Source organism: Neodiprion lecontei, chromosome 1, assembly GCF_021901455.1.
Source record: "Neodiprion lecontei isolate iyNeoLeco1 chromosome 1, iyNeoLeco1.1, whole genome shotgun sequence".
Classification (NCBI taxonomy): Eukaryota; Metazoa; Arthropoda; class Insecta; order Hymenoptera; family Diprionidae; genus Neodiprion; species Neodiprion lecontei.
The window spans coordinates 20,386,636-20,411,474 of record NC_060260.1 but is presented as its reverse complement, the minus strand read 5'-3'; the positions used below and the strand labels follow the sequence as shown (position 1 = coordinate 20,411,474).

Here is a 24,839-nt window from a genome sequence, read left to right as displayed (position 1 = left end):
GGATTCACGGAGTGCGCTTGGTAATGCAGTTATCGATCCCGCTCGACGAGCATGATTTTCGTTACCGACGAAGAGCGCAATTTATCCCACAAAGGGTAATACCACGGCAATTTCAGGCATTTTTCACCAACGATCATGGCCATTTGGAGGATTTTTTACCGACGATCATGGTCATTTGGGAGATTTTCTTACCGACGAGCGGTCGGCAGAGCACGTTTTATCTTACGAAAGTGGGGGTAACCTTCAAGGGTTTGCGTCTGGGATGCGCGAATAGCCGGCTTGGTCGGTATCCAGAACCGGCCTTGTATATCTACTAATTCGCAAGATTGCAGCTCAGAGGGACTAGGAAGACTTTGACGGCTGAAGATGTGGTAAAAATTCAATTTGCCTTTATAAACTACTGAAAAAGACACACAATTTTTCTTATTTCCAAGTTGTTTGTTACATTTTTGTCGATGACAAAAATCAGTGGTAAACGTAAAAAACTATGGATAATGAAGAAAAATATTGAGCGTTGAAGATAACCGTACGTTCGTGTGTGGTACATATTTACATGTGTTTTTCTCTAAGCAATGTTTTCCATTAGTTTTGCTACGATTAGTCAAGAACACGGTAAAATATCGCCTTGTTCTTTGTTTTAAAATGAAGATATCAACTCTCTTTACAAAGTGAGCCAACGTCTATATCAAAAATTTATTATTGTTGTTGTTACTGCAAATGTAATTCATTTTTCAATATTTTGCAAATTTTATCTGCCATTTTTGTAAATTTCATATTTTTAAAAAAATATTCGAAAAAGACAATGGCGCTTGAAAATTACCAAAAACTTTGACCGTTCACTCGGAATCGTGGCAATGAAAGAGCAGCGCATAAGACGCGTGGTCTTCTATATCCGCCCATATCTCCCTCAAATATTAATATTTTCAAACCTTCATTCACTGACATTTGTAGCCAAAACTAAGAAAATGTATACATGTTATTTAAATTTTTCACAAATGCCATTTAAATTCTAACCCATTTTCGGCTTATTTTTGCCTCCTACTCCCCTTAAATATTTGCTTGGGGCGATGAAACCCGACCACCCCGTACACTTATACTATTCAAGGTCCCTGGAACATTTATATCAAAGTAAACACGATCCCACTGCCATGGTACTATAAAAATCTCAGGATATACTCCAAAATGTCTAATTTTTTTTTAGACTGAGAGAAACAATTTACTTTTAGGTTTTTCGCACATCCAGACTGCAAATGTAAAAAAACGTGTTTTTGACAGGTATTAAGAGTATTACTTTCAATGGGTTCATATTCAGAAAAAACAAACATTTTTCGGACAAAACACACCTTAGGTCGTGTTTTTATGAGGAAAGGCAGTTTTGAAAATTGGAAGACAATGGTTTAATTCAAAACTTGAGTCAAATTTGTCAACGCGTTTTTCGTAAACGTATGGCCTGGAGGCCTGAAAATTGAAGAATTTTCATATCTTAGAGTACACTGTATCACATATTTAGTGTATACCAGCATTAGTGTACTCAAAAACATATCCAAATTGTGGTTATATCGGTATTTTTACCATAAAAATCTGGCAGAAAGTCGGTGGACCATCCTAAATACAAATCAGCTTGAAATTGCGATAATCGTGAAGGTTACATCGAACGTGCTATATCATATTTCAGCTCGTTACCTTTGAGACATTGCCACCAGTAGACAATCCTTTGAAATGACTGGATGCATAGGAAATTCCCACTCTACTCAAGTCCAGAGTTTCCAATTCGTCTTGCAATCTGACATCAAGCAAATGCAATTTTTCCTGCGTATCAAGCAGTGCCAGGGACCTTGCGTTTAGCCATCTTAAATTGCTGATCATATAGGAAACAGTAACACGTTGCAATGGTGAAAGACGTATCCTAGAATTTCGTTCCGTGCAAACCTGAAAAAATAAACTTGAATAATAGCGTTGTCTCAATATGTAAATAAATTCGCTAGTAATGCAATGGATGTAAATGTTGGTATGAATCGGTAGTCACTTAGCTCACTCGATAATGTATTATACCTATATGGGGTAGTCCAAATGAACGTGAACGCGGTTTGACCGCGGGCCCCACCGAATTCATCGCCGATTCATTTCATACTTCTGCGCTACCAGATACACATTTTCTAATTTTTTCAGATATTTTCCTCATGCTCTTTGGGTGTAGATATTTCAGATCTCATTTTCTATAACTTGAAATCTGTGCATTTGGGAGAAAAGTGGTAGAAGAAAAATAGTTATATTTTTTTCTGAATTGGTTGGAAATAATAATTTCAGAATTTTCTGAAAATCGTAAGTCATTGGTTCTAAAGAAGAATGCACAAAAATCGGTTTTTCATAAAAACGGTGTTTTCGAAAAATTTGAAAGTTTTTGTGAATTTTCTTTGACTGAAAATCAAACTTTTTTACATTGACGCAAAGTGAGTCCGGCCGTCTTTTGGGAGCTACGCTTCTTTTTGAACATTAATGTACAGGTTACCGTATGAAAAGTAGACTGAAGAAAAGATATGGCCAAATGTTTTCAGAAAACTCAAAAAATGACATATTTATACACAATTATATTATACAGGGTATCCCATTTCAACTTAGACAGCTGAATAACTCAATAAATTGCAAGCCGATCAAATAAATTTACAAATAAACGTTGTTGGGTATTGATGGCCTAACCCAACTTTGAGCTTCACTTTGGCATTGACCTTCATTTTTACGGTGATTTGAAGATCAACTTGTGGTTTTCAAGTAAACACCCCTATTTTTGACCTTGGATTCCAAAAGAGCACGAAATTCTACGTTCAGATAGGTATCCATGTTAGGGGTCAAAGTGACCGCTACGGGTCATTTTAAGGTGAAAGTTCCGCTTGGTGCAGGAAAACTGGTAAATGATGATCCTATTGCTGTTTGGGTCAACGAGTTTCATACATCGGTAACCTTGAACAATGGTGTAAATTTTTGTTGGGGTCTGCTTATTAATAAATCTTTCGATTCTGTACAGACTTGCACTGAGAAAAAAATTTGCCCATATAGTTAAAAATCTGTATAGTTAAAATATTATAATCGTGAAGATAATTTTTATAGTAGAATTTACTCAAATTATCGTTTGGCGCACTACAAATACAATGTTAATTTTACCACACACTTCTAGTTAATCCAAGAACATCAAAGGGACTATAATAATCGTACAATTAACTATATTTTTTGGTATAATGTTCACCATATACAGTTGTTCATCAGGATTATATTCGTATAGTGCGGTAAGCTCTGTTCTGTAGTCTTCGATAGTATAGAGTATGGTTTAATTAACTAATTTATAATCAATTATTTACGGATAAGTATTTAGACCACCCGAGATGATTCCTGCAACTTTTGTTAGAGTTGAATGCACCATACATAGTTTGACTCGACTTAAATATGGTTAACGCTGATACAGTAATTATTCAGACAAGATCATACGAACATAGTTTCGACAACTATACATACACTGTTGAAAATATTTGAAAATCTACGACACATTTATAACACAAAAGTGTAGTTGAATTACAAATTTCGTGTTATATAGTGAATTACTAAGCATTCTCAATAAATGTGCATTATAATTTTGTCATTTTGCTTAAGTTAGTTGGAAAAACGCAAAAGGGTATTTTGAATTTACTTCATTGTGCAGTAAATGTATTAGGTATACTCGTATTTGCAAATTTCATTTACGGTACTTGGAATTTACTAAACATTCTACTGAATGCACTTGATAAATGGAATAATCTTGTTAATCAGTTTTCAGTGACTGTACCCGTCATGCCCGTATGGACCGTACATTTTATTATGAATCAAATAAGGTCATAGATTCTCATAAAGTAGTTTGGCGTAGTAGGTAGGGTGCCCGACTTACAATCGGAACATTGCGAGCGAAAAGGGTTCGAGCCCCGGTTAGGAAAAAATAGTGCGCTAGGTTTTAATCGATCCAACATGCGTTTTCCAACGGTTGTAGCTACTGATAAGTTGTCAAAATGGTGTCTGCACTCACGAAAAATCATTGACATGAATTATCTACGAGTTTCTCATCTATTTTTTTTCATTCCACAGTTTTACTATACATTTACGATGAAGCTACTCAACTCGTATAGTAAAGTTAAAAAACTGTAATCTAAAATTTCTGTATTGAATTTCTAAATTATAAATCTAGTAACGATAAGTTTATCACATTTATCGCACTAATGTTTAAATATGGTCAGGTCTTCATTATTGTACCATTAACGATAAAACTTTAGTCAGATGTAACAATAAGTTCATAGTTCGGAAAAACATAATGCAATAAGTTCTATTAACTATAAATTCGTATTGTCCCCTCAGCACACAATTTTTTATAGTAAAGTCAACCACATTTTTTTCTGAGTGTAACCTTATCGTCTCAACCTGTCCTCCTATTTCCATTCTGGCTAACGCCACTGCCTTTTGCTAACTCTGCTAATTCTATTCCCCACCATTCCGACTGGATTTGCACACCTTTGGTCTACTCCTGCTCTTTACCTCGGTTCCATTCCTATTCCAACGTTCGTATAATCAACTCCAACTCTAACTTTCAGGTTCAACCTTAGTTCCAGTCCAAATACTCATTTCACCTGTTCCTAATCCAAATCACCTAATTACGCAATTACACATTTCTCAGTTCTAATAAAGCTTTTATACAACCAAATGGTACACCTTCTCCATTTCATTATCACTCCTTCCGTCATTTCCGGATTAAGAACAGCGACAAGACCGTACCCGAATTACCCAAATAACATCTTGGGTGGCTATAGAGGTGATTCGATAACTGCTTGTCGAATCAAACCTGCTCAAACCCGTAACAATAGTCTATCGAGAGGTTTTTTTTTTTGTATATATTATTAAAAAATAATTTTTTTTCTGATTTCATACCTACTACAGTTTCAAATACTGTTTTTCTTCATTTTTGAAGAAAAAAATTCCTTACATCAGACTATTACTATTACCTAATCTCACAAGATTCTTTTTTATTTTTGCAGATTGGTTTATTTTTGGTGAAATTATGATGTCGATAAGGAGGCGCCATGGTTTTCATCAGTAGTCCATTTATACTCGTAAGAAATATTTCTATATATTTTTATATATTATATTTTTCTTCTTAGAGTTGACAAGCCAATAAAATGTCAAGTCTAAATTTTTTTTTATTTTCACCATGCCACCCCTCGTAATAATTTTCAAATTTACTCGATTTGAGCGTGCGCAAGAGTATGTGAGCGCTTAAGTGACTGAATCGTGCAATGCGTCATTTAATGCATTAGTTTGGTCTTTACGGACATTTCGACCCATATCAAAAATACATATCATTAGTCACCGATGTATGGCATTCTTCAACCCAAACAGCAATATCACAATTTACAAGCTTTCGTGCATCAAGCGGAAATTCGACCTTTGAATGACCCCTAGAGGTCAATTTGACCTCTAACATGGATACCCATCTAAACGTAGAATTTCGTGCTCTCCCGGAACCTGAGTTGAAAAAACACAAGTTGACCTTCAAATACCATTAGAAATGAAGGTGAATGCCAAAGTGAAGGTCATAGTTGGATCAGCCTTTCGATACCCAATAACTTTTGTTTCAAACATTTTTTGACTCGCTTGCATTTTTTGAGTTATTCAGTTCTTCAAGTTAAAATAGGAAACCCTGTACAGTTATATTTTTCACTAATACAAAAAAAACATAATTTTTTCCTTCCACAACTCGTCTCCCAAATGCACAGTTTCCGAGTTACGGAAGATGAGATCTAAAATATCTACTCCTCAAGGGCAGGTGCAGAAAATCTTGAAAAATCAGAAAATCTGTATTTGGTAAAGTACAAGTAGGATATAAATCGGCAATCAATTCGGTGGGAGTCGGGGTCAAATCCATACAGATATCAAGAAGTTTGAAGCTGGTAATTGCTGTATGAATTATTGTAATTATACCACGTGAAACTCGAGTTTCAGAAATTGTTATACGCTAGTTTCCTTGGATTTTTTTATACTCGCAATGAAGTGAAGTTGTAAAATAAGATTTGGAGGTTGAATGCAACCATTTTTGATAAAAGTCTTCGCTAAAATTGCTCTTACATTGATAAAGTGGAAAGGAAATGATTTAATAAATACCTGGTAGAAGTGTACGGCATCATCTCGAGCTAAGGCCAACACAGGATCAACGACACGGGTCGAATCTGCGGCTTGTATGACAACTAGCTGCCACGATACTTGTGGCGGAGCAATGGCTGTCCCGCCTAAGGCATGCGTGAGAACCACCCGCATCCGTGGTCTTATAGAAACAACTATTACCTGAAAACATGCGATAATAGAACGGGCATTTAAAAAGTTCAAGGGTTCAATACAATCCTGATTTCATTATAAATGACAATTGGATGGAACCTCGGTTATCGCAACGCATGAGAGGTCTCCACACTCCTTCACATTCTATCGCACACATGTGATGCGCATATGAAGACCGAGAGTAACGAAAGCAGGTAGAGCGAGAAAGAAAACGTGACTGGAAGAGATTAGGAGACGTGCGTATACAACACTGGAAAAGTGATTGACGTTTTTCTAAGTTATCGAGGATGGAATTGGGACACAGCCTATCGAGCATGACTGTTGCTGTTGTGGAACGAAATTAAGTCTACATGCAATCAATTGAACTGTTGGGACTACTATGAATTTTCAAATACGATGATATTCCGAACCGCGAATAACTCAATGAAGTTCAGTGGTGGAGCTTAAGGGAAGCTACAGCTGATTGCGATGGTCGGGATCGTAGCGAACAATTTCTTTACGATATTCGACGCAATTGCAACAATCAAGATCACGATAGCCGAGGTCCAACTGTAGATTGCTACGTATTGAAATGTGAAATTCTCTAAAAAGAATATCATACTACAATTCATAAATTTGGAGGGGGTGACTGAAAAAGGAAATCAAAGTTTCAAGCATTATTTTGCACGAAAGCAAATATTAGCCGTAACCAATAGTCTGAGCTGCTGTTGTCACATCCGCTGCAATAGCAATACTTCACATACTACACTTTGAAGATACGAAATACCGGAATCTAGACACAACTCGAAGCCGAATTCGCATCATTTACTTATATAATTGACCAATCTACGATATCTCATGTACACTTGGGGACAATGAATCTGAGACGGCTAATTTTTTACACTAGACGGTTGTGTTAGCAACAAAGAGAAACCTACATCGCCATAGTCGGCCGAGCACGAAACAAACTCAATCTCAATAAACATAACATAACCCATGACCCATGGACTGACACATCAACAAGTCATTATCCCCGCGGTATTCTAATGTTAGATTCGACGGTCATGGATTATGTTATGTTTATTGTGATTGAGTTTGTTTCGGGCTCAGCCCATTATGGCGCTGTAGGTTTCTCTGTGTTGCCAACATAACTGTCTAGTGTAAAAAATTAGCAGTCTCAGATTCATTATCCCCAAGTGTACATTGCCTCGTTACTGAGCGACAAAAGTCAGAATGAAAGTAATATTTTGTCCCCGTGTTAATCAAATGGAAATTGAAAAATGACTTTCAGAAACTATTGAATATTAACATTACGGTCTTGAATTTCAACAGGCACCTTATATCCTCTTCCTATAACTATTTAAGGTGACTGAAAGTATAGTCGATTATTTTGAACCACCTCAATATACGCTCTCAACGAAAATTTTTAAGCTATCCGTTTCAAATTTGGACACAACATTCTTGACGCCATTCTTCATCTTGCTATGGAAGCTTTTTTTTATTTTTTGAATTCTTTATATTTTTTTTACAAAAAACTGTCGAATAATAGGTTATATTCGATACTATTTGTTCAAACTGCAGCCAAACTGTCAGCAAACTGACTATTAAATTCAAACTGTCTAAAACAAGATAGCGGCTTTCATACTGATTAATCATCTTTTTACAAATGTCGATTTAGATAATATGTATGTTGTATTTATTGTTCCCCTTGGGGTTACAGCGACTCCCATTTCTCCCATCTTTCACAATCCTTTACATATTTTCTTACACTATTCTTAACCTATTCTTACGTCCTAACTTATCACTACTTATTCTCTACCTGCCTTAGTCCTGTGCCTTGCCGTTCCTTGCCATTCTTTTACATTACATCTTATTTTTACCTTATCACCTATCTTTACTTTATCTTATTTTATCTTATTTTATACCCTACATATTATTTTATACCTTAACCATACTTATCCTACTCGACTTCTATTTCCCATTCATCCCTCATTCTTTCCTTCTATCTCACATTCCTGACCCTTTCCAGTTCTCTCATCCATCCTTCTCTCTCTCCCTCCTCTCCTAACATTGCCCTTACGTCCTCCTGCCAGCTCCCATGATTCGTCCTCCCACCCACATACCCTACACCTTATCTTTACCTCTTCCTCCCAGTTCTTTGCCTTCCTCATCTCGCTTCCTATCCTGAATCTAGCGTCCCTTGTCCACCTGTTTTCTCCCCAACCCACTGGGTTCTTGTCCAACATTTCAATGGACGTAATAAACTTGTATTCTATTCTATTCTATTCTATTCTCTCCTGTATCTCCCTAAATTCCAGGATCTTCTCTCCCTCCTCTCTATTACCTCCCTACTATGTGCTCCCTTTTTTGCCAAGAAACTTTCCCTTTCCCTTTCCCATCTCGATCCCTGCTTCCCCTTCCCTACCCTTTCCTTTCTCCAGCTGTCATTCAAAATTCGATGCCCTGCTTCCTGCTTTAATCCCTAGTTTCTCCCTCTGTAACTCCTCCCTGACTAAATACCCCGGTGCTCGCCAATCTTCTCCTAAAGTCCATCTCAAATACCTATCCTGTACTGCCTCGATCTTCGTCCATTCCCTCCACCCCCATATCTCCGAAACGTATTTCATAACCGTCCACACTAATCCTACAAGCAGCCAAATCTTTTTCTTCCAGTCCCTCCCAAACCTTCTTTTCCCTATTCCCCATACCTGCCTCATTACTACCTCTGCTTTCCACACCGTCTCTTTCACGCGCGCTTTCTACCACCATTACACTTTACCGTGTACCTCAGGTAACAAAACTCTTTCACCTCCTCTATCTTTTTGCCTTTCTATTCCCAATCCACTTTTTTCTTTCTAGCTCTCGCTTTTCTAAATCTCAAAATCATCGACTTTGCTACATTTACCATCAGCCTCTTCCTATCCATGTATTTCTCTAGCTTCCTAATCATAATTTCCATCTCCTCTTCCTGCTCTGCTAACAGCACTACGTCATCGGCGTACGCTAGAGTCGAGACCCCACCTGCCACCAACTTCAGCCCTTCGACCCTTCTCCCTCTTGCCATCTCCTCTTCCATATTCGCCAACAAAATATTAAATAAGTGCGGGCTGAGTGGACAACCCTGCCTGACCCTCCTCGCCATCCAGAACACCTCTCTCACCTTCCCCCCACTCCTTACTCTACTTTTTGTCTCTTTGTAAATCTCCTCTACTCTTGCCCTGAACCCTACCCTCACCCCTCTTCTTTCCATAGCCTCCCACAGCACCTTTCTCTCTACCGAATCAAACGCTGCCTTCAAGTCAGCAAAAGATGCGACCATCTTTCCCTTGTCCTCCCCTACCTGCCTGTTGATTAGATAGTTAGACATACATATTATCAATCATCCCCATTCCATTCCTAAAACCCGACTGATTATGCGATATCACCCTTCTCCTCCACTTCCCTTTCTAACCTGCCTGCTAACACCATCGCGTAAACCTTGTACAACGTCGGCATTAGAGTAACCCCCCTGTACTCTTCTACCCTTTTTCCCTCCCCCTTTTTTACCATCAGCGATATCCGTCCATCCATTCTTCCGGCCAACTCTCTCCCATCCATACCCTGTGAATGTTTTCCATATCCACTGCTAAATCCCCCCCCCCCCCCCCCATGTATCCATACCTCGCTAACTACTCCATCCCCTTCCGGTGCCTTTCCATCCCTCAACTTGCCTATCGCCTTTCTGATCTCTTCCCTCTGTAGCTTCCCTTCCCCGTCCCCCACCCTGTCCAGTCCACCTTATAGTCTTATGAAATAATCCCTCCACTCCTCCTCATCTATTGCCTCATTCACCTTCTTCTACTTTCTTCTTTCCCTATTTATCATTTCCCATACCTTACTTTACGTCTTTGCTTCAGCTACTTCTTTTATGACACTCTCATTTCCTTCCTCATCTTTTCCTCACATAATATGTTATATTACCTTCTTTCCTTTCTATATTTTCTTCCTCTCTCTTGCTCCAATTTCTTAGATTTTTCCTAAGGTCTGCTTTCTTTTGGCTAGGTTCCTCACCCTAGCAACCCTTTTTCGCATTACCCTCCCTACCTCCTGATTCTATTGGTCGCCTAAGCTCCCTTAGTCTTTCCTCTATCTCTTTGCCTACGTCCGCTTCCCCTACCCTTCCCATTTTACCTCTCTTCTAAGCCTCTGCCTGCCCTCCTCTGTCCGAACCCCTTCACCAACTCCCCTTTCCCTTTTTTCCTTTCTTTTCCCGGACACTCCCCCCCCTCACCCACACTACCACTGGGTGATGGTCTAAATCAACTCTATCCCCAATCTCAAGCCTTTCTCTAACCTCATTGCTTCCCATAGCATAATCTATCATCGTCTCCCCCGCCCCTCCCACATACGTAAATTCCACTTCTTCATCTCTCTCTATATCCCCATTCGTTACTGACCAGACCGTCTCTTCTAAAAATTGCAACAGCTCCCTACCTTTCGGTTTATTTTCCTGTCCTTTGACTTCCTGTTCTTATTTTCCTCCTTTCTGTTTCCCCAGCATCTTCCCCCCTCTTGCGCCGTCCTGGCATTGAAGTCACCCCCCACTAACACTTTTGCCCCTCTGCCTGCCTCTTCTACTCTTTCCCTCAGTTCCCCTTATTTAGTTTTTAAATCCCCATTCGCGTATATCCCTATTACTAGCCATTTTTCCCCCCCTACACTTACTTTTCTCCTCACCATCCCCTCCTTTACCTCTGTCTGCCCTCCCTCCTCTCTTACTAATTCCTTTCTCACTCCTGACAAAATTCCCCCCATTGCTCTTCCATTCATGTTTGTTCTCACTGCACACTGCACTTCCCATTCATATCCTGCCGGTAGCTTATTACTAATCATTTCCCATCCCTTCTTCTCTATCCATATTTTCATTCAAAATATCACATCCCACTCTATTAAAACCCTCCAGAAATCCTAGTCCTTTTTCGCTAGCCCCGCTACGGTCCAGAACCCTACTTTCCAGCCCTCATCACCTGTTCACTTACCCTCCTCTTTCACCTCTTCCTCTCCCCCGCCCGTAACTTCCGCCGCTCCATACTATCCATTCCCTCACCTGCCTTTCCCGACTCACCCCCGCCTGTGACGCTATATCAACCTCCTGCCGTTCTTCACTTGCTATCCTGTCACTATCACTTCCCACCCCCTCCTTTTCTTCTCCGCCCAGGTCTCTGCCCGCCCCATCCCTAAGCACCTCTCCTATCTCATCCCACTTGCACATTTTACCTTTTATCCATATTTTCCCATACCCTGCTCTTACTCTGTTTCGCCTTCTCTCCTCGAACGCTGCTATCTCCCGCAATTTCCATTTTGTTTTTCTTTTCGCCCAGGTGAGATCCTCCTCTAATATCTCTTCCCTCCTTCTTAAATGACTTTTTTTATCTATTAACTTCCTCTTCTTTTGCTCCCTGCTCCCTAGTCTTGCTATCCATATCCCCCTTTCTCTCACCCCTTTCGCGCCTACTTCCCACGTCTCTTTTATCTCGACCTCTACTCTTATTACCTGCATAATCTTTTGCAATCCTTCTTTTTCCTTTCCCTTTTCTATTCTGGTTCCTCTCTCTACTATATTTCCCCTCCGCTCCGCCCTTTCTTTCCTCTCTAAAACCCACTCCACCTCTCTTGCCCTATCCATTGCTATCTTTGCCACTCCTGAGTTCCCCTCACGCTGTCGCTTCTCGGCGCATTCTATGCGCTCCTTGTCTATTTCTGCCAGTCTTTCCTCTACCTTTTCTATTTCCTCCCCTCCCCGCTTTTCTACTGCATCTAGTCTTTTACCCATGTCCCTTATTGCTTCCTTCATCTCCCTCCGTCTATTTCTTCCTTCTCTTGTCCCCCTGCATCCTCCTGCTTTCTCTTCCATAGTTCTGTCACCGTCATCACCGACTTAAACTGTGACTCCTTTCCCTGCCTAGCACTGCTACTTTACTCGGGCTACCTTTCTTTCTCTCCTCTTCCACGCTCCGCACCCTTTCGTTCTGGCCGCCCGCCTCACTAATGCTATTTCGCTTCGCCACTCCCTACCTTACCTGCCTGGCACTTATCTATCTCTAGTCTAACCTCTTTCCGACTCCCTAGATGTCGTCCCCTTTTCTTCTCTACTGCCGTTCCCCCTTGCCATCACCTAGTTCTCGTTACCTAACCTCAAAACTTCCCATCTTTCCTTTACCTGCCCTTCCCTCTTTTTTCCCGCCCTCTTGTTCCCCCTTGCATCTCCGCCCGTCCTGATCTCCCCCTCAACATCCCCACTCTATCTCTTTCCTTACTCGCCCTTGCTATCTCACTTACTTTCCTTCTACTACTCGCACTCTCTGCCACGCCTTTCACTCACATCCAATCGAAAACGGAAGTCGATTTAGATAATATTTACGGCCACAATCGTGTTCACCGCGAGGACTCCTTTTTTTCAAAGTTATTTTCAACCTTATTAAATAAATGTAAAAAAAAAATAAAGGTTAAAATATTAATTTTCTGTTGTTCATGAGTGCTTTGATTTGACACTAAAAAGGGCCTCCTGTATTCGAGATTTGTTTTGGTTCGTGTGCCGTGCATTTGTAGAAGTTGGCCGAGTCCGATCTAAATGGCTTAATACAGCAGTGTAATGAGTTACACTCACAAACAAGCCATGATTACACACTGTCTCAAACTGTGCCACTAGCGACGAATCCTTCAACTTCGGTAAAATTATGGTGGTTTTGATTGGATGAAATCTGCGATGCTTTCTTCAACCTCCTCCACTGACTTGAAGTGCGTATCCGAAAGGTGATGTTGAAGGGACCGGAACAGGTGGTAGTTTGTAGGAGCCATGTCTGGCGAATAAGCCACGTGAAGGAGAACTTCCCAGCGCAATAAATTTATAGCGTCTTTGGTCGATCTTGCGGTGTGTGGCTTTACATTGTCATGCAACAAGAACACTTGCCTAGCACTTCCTGTATACGGTCTTTTCACTCTAATTTCGTTACTCAAATGCTTGAGTTGCTCCTGATATCGCGCAGCAGTGACAGTTTCACCCGGTTTCAGCAACTCATAATAGAAAACACCTTTCATGTCCCACCAGATCCGCAGCAACACTTTCTTGCAGTGAATATTGGTTTTGACTGTGGATGTTGATGGTTGACCGGGCTGAACCCACGATTTTTTTCTTTTCGGGTTTTCATAAAGTAACCATTTCTCATCACCAGTTACAATCTTCTACAAAAAGTCATTCCGTTGAAAGCGTGATAACAAAGATAGTGCGGTATCGTAGCGCCTCTCCTTGTTTTATGGACTGAGCACATACGGAACCCATCGTCCTGCCTTGTGAATTCTCCCTAGTTGATGCAAGCGATAGGAAATCGCTTGTTGAGTAACTCCGAGAGCGTGTGCAAGCTCTTTCTCTGTTTGAGTAGGATTTTCCTTCAGGAGCTGCTCTAGTTTCTCGTCTTCGAATTTTTTCGGCTAGCCAGGTCTTTCTCGGTCGGCAAGGTCAAAATCACCATTGCGAAATCTCTGGAACTACTTTTTACACGTTTTATGTATCACTGCACCTTCTCCTAAGGCTGAGCAAATCATTTCGGTCGCCTCAGCTGCATTTTTTTTCAATTCGAACGCAGAAAGAATGCAGTGTCTCAAATGCTCCTTGTCGGATGCCATTGGTTTAACTACTGCTGTTTGAGGTCTAGTTCGCAGGGCCACCATCTTTCATAGTACGTTTCACAGCATATGGTTTGCTCTTTGAAACTACCTTAGGACAAGAAAAAAATTCAAATTCAAACTAGAGATACAAGATACCGAAGTAAAGGCACCGAATGAATTAATAAACCTGATATAAATGTATATGATTCATTTAGTCTACGTGGCTTTACCTAGTAGTTTGTAGCATCAACGGTTAGTTTTGTTCGGATTTTTGACGCATGCAAATCGTAAGAATATTATGGCAAGTTATCAAAAAAGGTACAAAATCGACCTCTGAATGAGCTCTGAAACCGCGTAAGCGTAAATTCCATGGAAATCGATTCACAAGCAGTAGCGCGCAAGATTATCTATGGCGAGCAGCGAAGATATAATTGCGAAACCACTTCATTGTTATAGAATCATTGAATTTTTCACAGTTTCTCAAGCAATTGCTATTATTATAATCTGCGCATCATGCAAACAAAAAATTAAATTTGAAAAAAGTGGGCATCGCGGCTTAGACTTCATGATTATATTATCGTGTATGTGCGGTCGGCGTGAAATTAATTTAGGTTCGTTAATAAACGCCGGTCATGAAATAGATAGACGAATCGTGTTTGTTATGAGGCTACTTGGTGCTTGACGAGGTGGCATCAACGTATTTTGTGGACTCATCAATCTATGCCAAGGGTTAGCGAAATCGATGTACGATAACATAGTCCAGTACATTTACCCGGCATCGGAATCGATGTTCAATAACGTCACTGAGAAAGCTGTCAAAGAAGAGCGAGAAGAGAATGCAAAAAACGGGGAATGTTGAAAATCATTTGAAAGAGTCTGACGATGCATCCTGCAAAAAACGTGGCTTCACTTTATTATACGATGTAACAACTCTCATTGGACACTATAGTGGTAAAGTAATCGCCCTTATCGTAAAAAGTGCATACTGCCACATCTGTACTCTAAACAAGAAATCACTAGACGATGACAAATTTGAAAAATGGTACGAAACTTACGCAGAATCATGCTCTTCAAATCACCAAGGTTTAGCTGGGAAGATGAAGGTGGATTCTATTACAGAAACGTTTTTAAGATCTGACAAAAAATTTGGCGTAAAATATACAAATTACATCGGCGACGGGGATTCAAAATCTTTTGCAGGCATTTTGATGATAAATAAAATCGTACGGTGATGATTGCCCTTTTACAAAAAATGAGTGGGACACGTACAAAAATGCATGGGTTCACGACTTTGAAATATAAAGAAAGAACGGAAGCTCAGTGGTAAGAAACGGTTGACAGCCGGTGTCATAAAGAACTGACGATTTATTATAGTTTGTCCATGAGAAGGAACGTGGATTCTGTCCAAAAGATGAAAGAAGCTATAATAGCAACGCTGGATCATTATTGTTAAACTGATTAATCTCCTCGGCACGATAATTATCCAGTTGGCAACGACAGTTGGTGTGAATGGCGCAAAGCTGAATCCATGAATCAATTAAAATATTTCGAGCATCCCGATCGATTGATTAATGAAGAAGTTTAGAAACACATTCGCCCAATTTATGAAGATCTCCCGAATGATAACCTTTTAATGCGATTCTTAGGCGGTTAGACTAAAAAATCCAATAAGTCATTCAACTCAATAATTTGGCTTATCACTCCAAAACACCTCAATTCGGGCGAAAAAGTCGTTGAAATTGTCGTTGAACTACATGGCTGTAGATATGTCCAACGAAGGGTATTCAGCGATTGCGAGTGCCATGCAGTTACTTAATTTGAGTATAGGACAGCAGTGCACAATGTTTGCTGATATCGCTGACACGCAACGGATCGACAGAGAGTACAACCACCAACCATTTAGCAGTAAAAAGGCTCGAACAGCCAGTAAACTCGATTGAATGCATCAAAATGAGGCTTTTGAAGAAGTAAAAGGACTGTTATATGGAACAGGAATAGCTGATTAGCAGATTATCAGCGTAATTAACTAAAAATTCATCTTTTTTCTAATTGAAAACTTTGAAATGCGTATTCTCCAGTTTTTATTTTCACGATTTTTCTAAATTCGCGTGCGTGACAGCTAAAAAACTAAACAACTTATTTCATTAAACTAAAGTTTTTTTTTGAACAGTATTGAATTCTCTTCTAAGCGAACTGAAAAAGTTAGTAAAAAAGTGTATTTAAATAATTGTTATGGCTCTGTGACGTCGGCGTATTGCCACACGTCTCCCTGATCTCGTCACTCTCCCACGATCCTTATAACCTTGTAAACTTGTCGTCTCATTCCTGTCCTCCTATTTCCATTCTGGCTCACGCTACTCGCTTTTTGCCAACTCTGCTAATTCTATTCTCCACCATTCTGGATTTGCGCACCTTTCGTCTACTCCTGCTCTTTACCTCGGATTCAGTCCTATTCCAACGTTCGTATAATCAACTTCAACTCTAACTTCCAAGTTGAACCTCAGATCCAGTCTAAATAATCATTTTACCTATTCCTGATCCAAATCACCTAGTTACACAATTACACATTACTCAGTGCTAATGAAGCCTTTATAAAACCAAAAGGTACCGGTTACCGGTTGTCGAATCAAACCTCCTCAAACCCGTAACAGTGCCTTAAAGTTTAATTTTTTTTTAAACCGCCAAAATTTTTAATTTCGGATTTTTTTCTGCCTTTTTTTAGTTCACCGAGAAGAAAATTATATAACAATTTAATCCTCTTTGGTTTTTTGTTTTAGTCAAAAATTAAGAGGTGTTTACTTAAAAAAAATTTTTTGTATTGGTTAAATACATATAAAATCATACTTCTAAATTCAATAACTTCATTTCTCTCTTTCTTCTCTAAAATTAAATCACAAAAAAACGCTGTTTTATAACATTCTAATTCAGGAAACCCCCTTAAATTGAGCGGTAATCCGAAAATGGGTTGCACTTACTATTTTGCAGAGGTAGCTCATAGGCCGCCCGCCCTGGTGGTCCCTAACGATTCTCAGTACTACGAAGATGGGAGGGGTAATTTTAGCGAGAGAAAGAGAGACACTCGACAAAAACAAGCCGGTTAAGAAAATAAAATAAAATAATATATTCTCTTAAGAAGCGAGACGGAAAAAAAACATACATACCTATCCGAAACTCGCTCTTTGCGATTCAAAACCAAAATAACAGAAAATTATCATACCTTCACTATTTCTTAATCTACCGAGCTTTTAGCTCGCTCACCAAAACTACACTTGACATTCGAAATTCTCAAAATCTCAACTAGCATATTTATAAATATAATCGTACTCTTTCTTAATGTACCGAGTTATTTAGCTCGCAAACTAAAACTAGACTTGACTCAAAATTCTCAAAAACAAAGAAGCGATAAAAGAAGAAAGAAGAGCAACAATCGCTACGAACCCGAAACCTTAACTAATTACTCGTTGGCATGCCGACCAGGCTACCGAACAGACTGTATTCTTAACAATTACCCGACTTGTAGCATCGGCAGAACCGTAAAATGACTTAAAACTAACTAAACAACCTAGACTAAGCTTAACATTATCCTAAACTTAAGGGGTTAGGTGGGTTTCAAAATTTCAAAAAATCGAATTTTTTTTTTTTTGCTTATCTTATAATTGAATATGTTGAGAATATTCCTTTAAAATTTCAAAACGATCCGAGTCATATTCTAAGAGATATAGCCTTTGGATGTTTCACCCATCAGGCTATAACCGAGCGTGACGCAGGTACGAGTATATGGAGGCAGGTATATCGAGGCAGCTGCTTAGCTATTGTTCGTTTGTTTTTGTGATGCGAATACTAGGCTTAGGACTTGCCGGATGTAAAAAATTCTGTGGTTTGATGGATATAAGTTCCTCATTCTTGAATGCATCAACGTACAATTTTTATGTTGATAAAATACATGAGTGCGTCATAACTGTTGCCGAATCAATTTTGTTATCTGCTGCAAATCAAGAAAAAAAATTAACGTGTGATGAAAATAATGTTGAAGATACGACAGATGTTACCGTGTCAGGTGATGGCACGTGGAAAAAACGTGGGTTTGCACCATTATACGGTGTAAGTACGATTATTTACATGTTATTTGAACGTAAATCTTCAATCGCGTTTTTCTCGGAATTACATTTTTGAAATCGGTAGTCACGATTTCTCGAAAATTTATGAACCGATCTCTTTCAAATTTTGCACACTTCTTCAAAATAACATTATCTCGTGCTTGAACGAAGGAATTTTTTTTTTTTTCTATTCCAAGTAATTTTTCAAGGCCATGAAGGGTGCAAATTTTACTCAAAATAAGGGTTTTTTGTTTTCAACGCCACCAAAAATGTAATTTTTGTTTTTTTTTTTTTTTCCTTCGTCCAAGCACGAGTTTTAAGCATCTACTAACAGAAAATTTTTGGTTTTTGCATTTCAGATGAATCTGTCATGAGTTATCCTGACTACGCCGAGAGAACTTTTTTTTGAAGGGTCATAGCAGACGACGTGTCCACGCCTTAATTTTCAATATTTTTCAATGAAAATTGCACAAACTACTTATAAAATATGTATCTTTTATGTGTTAAATTGATGGAATGAAATATTCTGTTGATTAAATAAAAAAAAAATCATAAAAATGTACCTATTTTGAGCTTTTGAAACCCACCTAACCCCTTAACCTCCGATGAAATAAACATCATTTGAAACTTTAACTCAACTGAATCTAAAATGGATTAAATGTAACCTTAATTTCAACTTAAATTCAACTAAAACGAAACCTGAACAGTACAACTCGTCACGATGCAAACTTAATCGTAAATCAAAAAATAACCAAAACTCGCAGCGCAATCAGCAACTAAATCGACGCAACTAAAACTCAAATCTTAATAGTAACTGTATCGTGAATTAGAACGTCGAACTCAACTAAACGCAATTGCAACACATCAAGACTCAAAACTTTCTCAAAAATATGAAATAAATCGTTCGCTAATCCAAACACTCTATTTTGGCAAACCGCGACCTATACGAGAGCCGAGACTGAAAAACATGATACCGCGACTCGGCCCTGTTCAACGGAATTTAGGCTGTACGTAAATTATAACAGACGAAACAAACTCAATTTGGAACCCTGAGTCTACGCAACATTCTTAACAAAATGTAGTTTACTCTACTCGATAACGCGAGAATCAAACTACGGCCATCAAGCAAGAGAATCAGCAAATGAATTTCGAGTACTTGTGGACGACGCAAATCCAAAATGTCTATCCGTGATTCGGTAAGCTTTGACTTCATTACTTTCGAAATTCGATTGCAAATAGAGTGTTCGAATGATATACTTGACGATTTTGTACGAGTAGAATAGTATGAGGATTCTGCGTACAGATTCCGATACCAACATTTCACAGACCTTACGTTCTTACGTACAGACAAACAGTTCGTATTTCTGCAAAGATTTCTCGGGAGGCTTGCATCGATCGGTGAGCGATACCGAATTCTCAGAATTTAGAACGAAAAAATAGTTCGAATATCTGTCAGCAAATAAATTTCGGGGGGGGGCTGCATCAATCAGCATGATAACTTGATGTTGGGAGGTGAGTGTTGATCGGTATGCGAGAACAAGTTCGAAGAAACAGCTTACCGGAACGTATGCATGGTGGGAGACATAGAGCTATAAAAGTCGCAAATGCATGTCAGAAAATCATTTTTGTATTGATCCTATCATGATGAGAAGAACCTTAAAAAGAGCAGAACTACGAGAACGAATTTACGAGTTTTTGAAAGATATTGAAGAGTTTAAAAATGTTCTTGTTGAGTATGTGTGTATACATTTGTATTTTGAATGAGAGATCGAGAGATGGCGCGCTATGTGTCATTACTAGTGAACTGGATCTATGTATTCTTCTCCGAATTTCTGGAGACGGCGGTTACCTCGATAGTAGTATAATGTTAGTCGTTAGAGCATTAACGTGGCAGTTGTACCAATAGTCTTAATCATATATAATAAATACTTTATATTGTTTCATACATTAAAGAACTGACTAACAAGGAAATGTTTTCAGGTATCCCCCTCCGATTTCGATGAAACTCTGGTATGTTATAGAGGGTCAAAATCGATGACATACGAATTTTTTTTTATCGGCCCAAACTCATTTTAAAGGGGTGAAACACCCCTCCAAAGTTGACCACCTCCCAAGATGATTTTTCTGTTTTGCATACAAGGAGGGGATTTTGATAACTAATAATGATAGTAATAAATACCTTGTCAAAAGTGATGAAAAACACACTTCGAATATTCTCAAGAACTCTTTATTTTAGGGGTTAACTTGTATATACAAAGTTCATTTTTTACATTAGAAACAAGATGTTCGTCAGAGCTCAATGAATCCAACAGCACTGTGAAGAGCATGCAAGAATACAGAATACGTGCTTCCGATTTTTTCCCAAAAACTGAATTGTAATCGACTTTTTTCCCAATATTACGGATTATGTCTAGTATTTAGCCATGAATCATTAAATAACATTGTTTGAGGCTCGCATTAATTCTGGCATCGCTCTCTTATCATTTTACTGTTTTATCTTTTTGTTTCAAGAAACGTAAATATTTTTCATTTGAAGCTGACTATCAACTACTCGAAAATTCGATGTGTGTCATATGTAAACAAGTCATATCTCTACTTGAATTGATTCTATGGCACAGATATTTCAGGGGTAAGTGCTGGGAAAAAGATAAACAAAAAACAAGTCGTGATAATTAGCCATTTTGCATTGAAAAAATGAATAAAGAAATTTTTTTTTTGTTACTTTGATTCATACACTAAATACACCTGTAAATAGTTTTGTAAATAAATTACGTTTTTATATAATACAAAATTGTTGAATATGCACATGATTCTACTTCCTCTACCGTGGCCACACCCTTTAAACAAAAACAAGTTCGAAGTTTATCTATAAATCGCTTTATGGATGATAGTCGGTACAATAATGATATTCATCAAAAAAATGCTGTAGGCAAAGTGATTTTTTACACCAAGAACATCTGATTACTGCGACATTCGTGCAACCTTCGATTTCACAATTCGGATGAGATGACTGTCCAAATGCAAAATCGACGGGGTTATCAAATTCATCAGGTTTCTTTGCAATGAACCCGCTTTTATCGAAACAAATTATGATATCGCCGAGATGACAGTTGGTTGTGAACTAAAGACTGTAATTTTATTATATTATTCCTTAAATGTCAATTTAAATCATAATCAAGAAGAACTACGGTGTCTGAAAAATGACGAATATAATTTTTCCATATACGGAAGCCGAAAACATCGAGAGGTTGAATTTTTCCAGTGGTTCCTTTCGGTATCAATAAAGTCGTCAACTTTTTGTCTGGGGGTGTTGTCTCTTGCACAACTCTAGAACAATGCCCACTCCAAGAATCAATTAGAAGTAGACTCTTCGGTCCCACTTTTGGGATAAACACTTCTTCTAACCACATCTTGAAATGCTCTCTAATGAATCATTGTGATTAATACCGTTTGAATGTATGCAGCGCGAAACAAGAATTATTATACCTGAAGTAAGTTTTCCTGATTTGGAAGCTGTGATGAAAACATTTGGCGGCCTGAATAAATGTTGTTCAACTATAGGTCCGAACGTTCCGGATGGTTCTTTTAAAACAATAAATAAAGGAGATAATAATTTTCCGTCCGCTGAAATTGTAGGCTGTATAGTATAACTGTGCGTTGTTGAAGTTACTGATTGTACTATGCACGACACTTGTTTAGTTCCTTCTTCCTTTAACGTTCGTCCAGAATGAATCTCTATTTGGAAACCACTCTGATCAGAATCATATATATTTTGTAATCCATATTCGGAAATATAAGGTTCAACTCTTTTCAAAAATTCTTCAGCACTCTTGTGTAAATATTCACTATTTTCCACTGATATTCGCGTGACGAATTTATTGATTTTTCTGCTAGTAATGCGATGGATCATTTTAAAGTGAAGTAACCACGTTGGTGATGCTTTAAATCGAAAATCCTTATGACTGATAAGTCCTTGGGCCTGTAAAGCCCATCTTCGCAGATCCGTATCATGAACAATCAAGCCTGCGTCAATGGCATTTTTCATATTCTGCAATGTATACTCTGATATGCGAGCCAATTTTTCCATGTATGTCCCTCCCTGGTTGATTTGGTGTGCCCAACCACGCAATTGTCATACTGATTTGACTTTTTTGTATCTATGACGAACCGTATCAATTGAGCGATTTTTTTTCGTCTTTGCACTTCGCCAATATTCAACAGCTCTTCTTTTATAATCGAAACTTAAAGGTTCGTCATCTTCGGAACAGCTATCTTCAGGTCCTTCGGAAGGCACCTAAAAATCTGCATCTTCCACTACGAACGTTTCAAGATTTTTGTAGGGCTCTTCAAAGTCAAGAGAATTTTCCTCAATCATTTCCACACTATTATAGTCTGTCATGCTTTGTAATAAAATGTTTTCGAAGTTCGATACTATTTCGCGTTCATCATTTGTTAACGGGGACTCGGGTATATTCATTACTTCAAATGCTGCCCACAGAAGTTTAGTAACGTTTATTGGATTCACTTTCATTGTAAACGTGAGAAGAAATTCAATAACTGCTCGAAGTTCTGTTATTAACGTATTAACAAGCACTGAACGGTCTCACGACTTTTTATATTGAAAATATCCAAAAGATACGCGTAATCGTTAAAAAAAATATCTGTGCCATAGAATCAATTCAAGTAGAGATATGACTTGTTTACATATGACACACATCGAATTTTCGAGTAGTTGATAGTCAGCTTCAAATGAAAAATATTTACGTTTCTTGAAACAAAAAGATAAAACAGTAAAATGATAAGAGAGCGATGCCAGAATTAATGCGAGCCTCAAACAATGTTATTCAATGATTCATGGCTAAATACTAGACATAATCCGTAATATTGGGAAAAAAGTCGATTACAATTCAATTTTTGGGAAAAAATCGGAAGCACGTATTCTGTATTCTTGCATGCTCTTCACAGTGCTGTTGGATTCATTGAGCTCTGACGAACATCTTGTTTCTAATGTAAAAAATGAACTTTGTATATACAAGTTAACCCCTAAAATAAAGAGTTCTTGAGAATATTCGAAGTGTGTTTTTCATCACTTTTGACAAGGTATTTATTACTATCATTATTAGTTATCAAAATCCCCTCCTTGTATGCAAAACAGAAAAATCATCTTGGGAGGTGGTCAACTTTGGAGGGGTGTTTCACCCCTTTAAAATGAGTTTGGGCCGATAAAAAAAAATTCGCATGTCATCGATTTTGACCCTCTATAACATACCAGAGTTTCATCGAAATCGGAGGGGGATACCTGAAAACGTTTCCTTGTCAGGCCGAAACGTAAACAATTTTTTGATGGTCGTTACTGAACTTCATTTCCAAGGAAAATATTTACTTCAATAAAAAATTATACTGATAATATAACCATAGCACCATCCTAATAAACGAACACGTTCGTACATTTTGAGGTGACGTCTACGAACTTATTTTTTACATGCAGCGTACATGGTGATGAAAGAATTTGAAGGGAAAATGAACCTACTTTTCGAAACAGAATACTCGACACTCACAAAAATGTCACCAAACGTCGTTAAAAATTCCCTGTCTTGAAGCTCCCGGTATAAGTGAATCGTGTTGAGCTTGTCGTCGTCATCGTCGCCATCGTCGTTCTTGTTGTTGTCGTTGTTTTCATGCTTATTTCGAGTGCAAGGATCGACGTGACGGGCGCACTACACGATGCCTCAACCTTATCAGCCCTTCACTCTGTTGCTCACGTGACATTGCCGGTGAGGTGGGGAAATAAATGCGATGGAATCAACTGAAGCCACCGCTGCACCGCGGAATGACAGAATAAAGAAACACGGAGCGCAAGTGGCATCTCGTATTTCGCGCTTGAATTTATAGTTGGATAAATGAAGGTTCGCAGTGGCGTTTCACGGCCAAGTCATGTTCTCCGGTCACTTACAAAAATATGACAAAATATGACATTACTTTAAAAATGTAACCAAACCTCTAAAAAATGACCGTCTTGTAGCCCTGCACCACAGGTAGTTTTTCGACCAAGTCGATTACGTTGGTAATGGAGTCAGCTCTCAACGCCACTGCTGGCTGCCGAAAAACAGGCTCAATCTTCGTCAAAATAACAGAATCGAACAATACAAAATTCAAATCACTGGTCTGACGGATTGCACCGTTCGTGTTGTGCTATGTTTCTAGAAAACTACATGTTAGCCCGGAACTTCCTTAGTGGTACTCACAGCAAAAAATTGAACCTTACTTTTATTTACAACAGGGTTAGAATCGAAGTAGCAGAAATTTTAGAAAAACGAATTTTCATCGATTATGTTGAAAAACCAAGTACAAATGGATTCGATATGAAATACTGAGCACCAATAAAAATATGAAGAAAATAATTCAAAATACTTCTGACGAAATTGTTTAGATACGGTAAATTTGAAGTCAACAGATATCAAAGGAAAATAATGCGGGATTGAAGTCGAAAATTTCATCCCTGTTAGTTTGATAACCATCTATACCAGACCAAGAAAAAACTTACTGTAAAGTTCAATTACACTGGGTTATACACTAACTAAAGATCTGAAATATAATGCTCCATATTTTGAAATACTACCGTACCGTACTATGCTAATCCTTTTATCTTTGTGTTTCATTTGTTTAACGTGCTTTCACTTGAATTACTCAAAAAAAAAAAAAACATTTAATCGTAAGTACCTGTTTGTTAGAACACTAGTGTCAGAACTGCGATGTTACGTGAGTTAATTTCAAGTG

At 38.4% G+C, this 24,839-nt stretch overlaps 2 protein-coding genes across 2 annotated transcripts in view; both read right to left on the bottom strand.

The window, feature by feature from the left end:
* The window catches only part of LOC107224482 (vacuolar protein sorting-associated protein 8 homolog), a 165,528-nt gene that overhangs the window by 114,530 nt on the left and 26,159 nt on the right, over positions 1 to 24,839 (bottom strand). The window contains exons 5-6 of the mRNA XM_046732629.1: positions 6,172 to 6,351; positions 1,684 to 1,929 (exon numbers count right to left, since the gene is read on the bottom strand). Coding sequence (XP_046588585.1) covers positions 1,684 to 1,929; positions 6,172 to 6,351 — 426 coding nt within the window. The remainder of the gene's footprint in view (positions 1 to 1,683; positions 1,930 to 6,171; positions 6,352 to 24,839) is intronic.
* On the bottom strand, positions 10,041 to 24,081 carry LOC124293112 (trichohyalin-like). The gene is made up of 2 exons (XM_046732643.1): positions 24,061 to 24,081; positions 10,041 to 14,074 (listed from the first exon to the last, which is right to left on the bottom strand). Exon 2 carries the CDS (start codon positions 12,212 to 12,214, stop codon positions 11,336 to 11,338), a length of 879 nt encoding a protein of 292 aa, XP_046588599.1. The 5' UTR covers positions 12,215 to 14,074; positions 24,061 to 24,081; the 3' UTR covers positions 10,041 to 11,335.

Bases quoted from the DNA above. Each gene is read 5' to 3' on its own strand.
- LOC124293112 (XM_046732643.1), bottom strand. From the start codon at position 12,214: ATGGAAGAGAAAGCAGGAGGATGCAGGGGGACAAGAGAAGGAAGAAAT.